Below are 4,756 nucleotides of genomic sequence, written 5' to 3' on the forward strand. Positions count from 1 at the left end.
TTAAGACATTTTTGCAAATGTATTAAATAGTATAAAGAAAAAGTATTCAGACCCTTTGCTATGAGCTCAGGTGCATCCTGTTTCCATTGATCATACTTGAGATGTTTCAACAACTTGATTGGACTCCACCTGTTGCAAATTCAATTGATTGGTCATGATTTGGAAAGGCACACACCTATAAGGTCCCACAGTTGACAGTGCATGTCAGAGCAAAAACCAAGCAATGAGGTTGAAGGAATTGTCTGTAGAGCTCCAGGACAGGATTGTGTCAAGGCACAGATCGGGGGAAGGGTACCAAAACATTTCTGCAGCATTGAATATCCCAAAAACACAGTGGTCTCCATCATTGTTAAATGGAAAAAGTTTGGAACCACCAAGACTCTTCCTAGAGCTGGCCACCCGTCCAAACTGAGAATTCAGGGGAGAAGGGCCTTGGTCAGGGAGGTGACCAAGAACCTGATGGTCACTCTGACAGAGCTCTAGAGTTCCTCTGTGGAGATGGGAGAACCTTCCAGAAGGGCAACCATCTCTGCAGCACTCCACCAATCAGGCCTTTATGGTAGTGGCCAGATGGAAGCCCCTCCTCAGTAAAAGGCACATGACAGCCCACTTGGAGTTTTCCAAAAGGCACCTAAAGGACTCTCAGACCATGCGAAACAAAATTCTCTGGTCCGATGAAACCAAGATTGAACATGGTGGTGGCAGCATCATGCTGTGGGGATGTTTTTCAGCGGCAGGGACTGGTCGACTAGTCAGGATTGAGGGAAAGATGAACAGAGCAAAGTACAGAAAGATCCTTGATGAAAACCTGCTCCAGAGAGCTCAGGACCTTTGACTGGGACGAAGGTTGACCTTCCTACAGGACAACAACTCCAAGCACACAGCGAAGACAATGCAGGAGAAGCTTCGGTACAATTCTCTGAATGTCCTTGAGTGTCCCAGCCAGAGTCCGGACTTGAATCCAATCGAACATCTTTGGAGAGACCTGAAAATAGCTGCGCAGCAACACTCCCCATCCAACCTGACAGAGCTTGAAAGGATCTGCAGAGAAGAATGGGAGAAACTCCCCAAATACAGGTGTGTCAAGCTTGTAGCGACATACCCAAGAAGACTCAAGGCTGTAATTGCTGTCAAAGCTGCTTCAACAAAGTACTGAGTAAAGGGGCTGAATACTTATGTAAATGTAATATTTCAGTTTTTTTTTTTTTTATACATGTCTAATGTTTAAAAACCTGTTTTTGCTTTGTCATTATGGGGTATTGTGATGTCATTATGGGGTATTGTGATGTCTTTATGGGGTATTGTGATGTCTTTATGGGGTATTGTGATGTCCTTATGGGCTATTGTGTGTAAATTGATGAGGGGGAAAAAAAAGGTAATCCATTTTAGAATAAGGCTGTAATGTAACATTATGTGGAAAAAGTCAAGAGGTCTTAATACTCCCTGAACGCACTGTACACCAACTCAGTCTGTGACGATCGGTTACTTTTGAACAACAGCCCTTAAAAAGTGTATTCGTAAGGAGGAACACAGTGGTGTGATTACACTGTGACTGACCTCTAAGGTAGCGTTGAATTCATGGTATAGATCAGCGTCCTCCGCTGCCTCCGCCAGTCTCTTGACAGACTTCATCTTCCTACCCAGCATGCCCTCCATCTCCTCAGCAAACTTCTTCACCAGTTCCTCTCCATCCACCTCCTCCATCTTCACCGTGGGCTCAATGTCTTTGTATTTCTGGAGAGGAAAGGGTTAAATACCGTTAATAAACATGTTTAAGTAACCAACGGTCCCTGATATCATGTCCTGTTAACTGCACAGGTGAACTGTCAGATTTTATTATCTTTCAGGAATCAGGTGTTTTCAAGTCTGTAATTGAATCCACTTCCACAAGGGAGCTGTCATAAGAGACACATGTAACGTATTGTATGACAACAATCAGAGAAGAGTTAGATCTTGGTATTGGATTGGCTAGAGAACAAAGAGCTTATCTCTAAATAGAACCTTGACAAACCGCTATCTGACTCTGTTGTCCCAGCTGGTGACTATTCAACAGCTGTTGGTGGATTAAAGTCGTCTGTTAATCATCTCCTGTTGTTTTTACCACAGTCAGTCTTTGACAATGGTGTTAACCCTCTGCCCTCATCACCTCTCACATACCAACACATTAACTTAAACACACAAATACACTCAGTGGACAGTTTATTAGGTACAAAACCCCCGTTCACGAAAATGGTTCGCTCCTACAAGCAGTGTTGCTGTGGCTTGCTATATAAAGCAGGCAAACAGGCATCAAGGCATTCAGTTACTACTCGATTAAACGTTAGAATGGGCAAAACGAGTGACCTAAGGGACTTTGAGCGTGGTATGATCGTCGGTGCCAGGCGTGCTGGTTCCAGTATCTCAGAAATGACCAGGCTGATCCAGGAGTGAATAGTATCCCAGGCTGGATCACTGGATCAGAGGGAATAGAACCCCAGGCTGGATCACTGGATCAGAGGGAATAGTACCCCAGGCTGGATCACTGGATCAGAGGGAATAGAACCCCAGGCTGGATCACTGGATCAGAGGCAATAGAACCCCAGGCTGGATCACTGGGAATAGTACCCCAGGCTGGATCACTGGATCAGACGACAGGATGGAATAGTACCCCAGGCTGGATCACTGGATCAGAGGGAATAGAACCCCAGGCTGGATCACTGGATCAGAGGGCAGGAGGGAATAGTACCCCAGGCTGGATCACTGGATCAGAGGGCAGGATGGAATAGTACTCCAGGCTGGATCACTGGATCAGAGGGAATAGAACCCCAGGCTGGATCACTGGATCAGAGGGAATAGTACCCCAGGCTGGATCACTGGATCAGAGGGAATAGAACCCCTGGCTGGATCACTGTATCAGAGGGAATAGAACCCCAGGCTGGATCACTGGATCAGAGGACAGGAGGGAATAGAACCCCAGGCTGGATCCCTGGATCAGAGGGAATAGAACCCCAGGCTGGATCCCTGGATCAGAGGGAATAGAACCCCAGGCTGGATCCCTGGATCAGAGGGAATAGAACCCCAGGCTGGATCCCTGGATCAGAGGGAATAGAACCCCAGGCTGGATCCCTGGATCAGAGGGAATAGAACCCCAGGCTGGATCCCTGGATCAGAGTGAATAGTACCCCAGGCTGTATCACTGGATCAGAGGGAATAGAACCCCAGGCTGGATCACTGGATCAGAGGGAATAGAACCCCAGGCTGGATCCCTGGATCAGAGGGAATAGAACCCCAGGCTGGATCCCTGGATCAGAGGCAATAGAACCCCAGGCTGGATCACTGGATCAGAGGGAATAGAACCCCAGGCTGGATCACTGGATCAGAGGGAATAGAACCCCAGGCTGGATCACTGGATCAGAGGGCAGGAGGGAGATGACAAGGGGACACTCCTAGAAAGCTTCAGGCATTCAGCAAATCAAATCCAATTGTATTTGTCACATGCGCCGAATACAACAGGTGTAGACCTTACAGTGAAATGCTTACTTACAAGCCCTTAACCAACAATGCAGTTTTAAGAAAATACAAAAAAAGTAAGAGATAAGAATAACAAATAATTGAAGAGCAGCAGTACATAACAATAGTGGGGCTATATACAGGGGGTACTGGTACAGAGTCAATGTGTCAATGTGCAGGGTCATGGGTGTCGAGGTAATTATGTACATGTAGGTAGAGTTATTAAAGTGGCTATGCATAGAAAATAACAGAGAGTAGCAGCAGCGTGGGGGGGGGGCAGGCAATGCAAAAGTCTGGGTAGCCACTTGATTAGCTGTTCAGGAGTCTTATGGCTTGGGGGTAGAAGCTGTTTAGAAGCCTCTTGGACCTAGACTTGGTGCACCGGTACCGTTTGCCGTGCGGTAGCAGAGAGAACAGTCTATGACAAGGGTGGCTGGAGTCTGACAATTTTTCGAGCCTTCCTCTCTGACACCACCTGGTATAGAGGTCCTGGATGGCAGGAAGCTTGGCCCCAGTGATGTACTGGGCCGTACGCGATGTGGACGCCAAGGAACTTGAAGCTCTCAACCTGCTCCACTACAGCCCCGTCGATGAGAATGGGGGGCGTGCTCGGTCTTCCTTTTCCTGTAGGCAACAATCATCTCCTTTGTCTTGATCACGTCGAGGGAGAGGTTGTTGTCCTTGCACCACACGGTCAGGTCGCTGACCTCCTCCCTATAGTCCGTCTCATCATTGTCGGTGATCAGGCCTACCACTGTTGTGTCATCAGCAAACTTAATGATGGTGTTGGAGTCGTGCCTGAATATACAGTCATGAGTGAACAGGGAGTACAGGAGGGGACTGAGGACGCACCCCTGAGGGGCCCCGTGTTGAGGATCAGTGTGGTTGATGTGTTGTTACCTACCCTTACCACCTGGGGGCGGCCCATCAGGAAGTCCAGGATCCAGTTGCAGAGGGAGGTGTTTAGTCCCAGGGTCCTTAGCTTAGTGATGAGCTTTGAGGGCACTATGGTGTTGAACGCTGAGCTGTAGTCAATGAACAGCATTCTCACATAGGTGTTCCTTTTGTCCAGGTGAGAAAGGGCAGTGTGGAGTGCAATAGAGATTGCATCATCCGTCGATCTGTTAGTGTGGTATGCAAATTGGAGTGGGTCTAGGGTTTCTGGGATAATGGTGTTGATGTGAGCCATGACCAGCCTTTCAAAGCATTTCATGGCTACAGACATGAGTGCTACGGGGCGGTAGTCATTTAGGCAGGTTACCTTAGT

The 4,756-nt window shown here is 47.8% G+C and overlaps 1 protein-coding gene across 1 annotated transcript in view; it reads right to left on the reverse strand.

Annotated features, from left to right (window-relative positions):
- LOC145861341 (voltage-dependent calcium channel subunit alpha-2/delta-4-like) overlaps positions 1-1,690 on the reverse strand; it is a 38,675-nt gene extending 36,985 nt beyond the window's left edge. The window contains exon 1 of the mRNA XM_082963348.1: positions 1,558-1,690. Within this exon, the coding sequence (XP_082819474.1) occupies positions 1,558-1,656 (99 nt within the window). The 5' untranslated portion in view covers positions 1,657-1,690. The remainder of the gene's footprint in view (positions 1-1,557) is intronic.
- Positions 1,691-4,756: the final 3,066 nt, after the last annotated feature.

Source organism: Salmo salar, chromosome 17, assembly GCF_965601325.2.
Source record: "Salmo salar chromosome 17, fSalSal1, whole genome shotgun sequence".
In the NCBI taxonomy this organism is placed as follows: domain Eukaryota; kingdom Metazoa; phylum Chordata; class Actinopteri; order Salmoniformes; family Salmonidae; genus Salmo; species Salmo salar.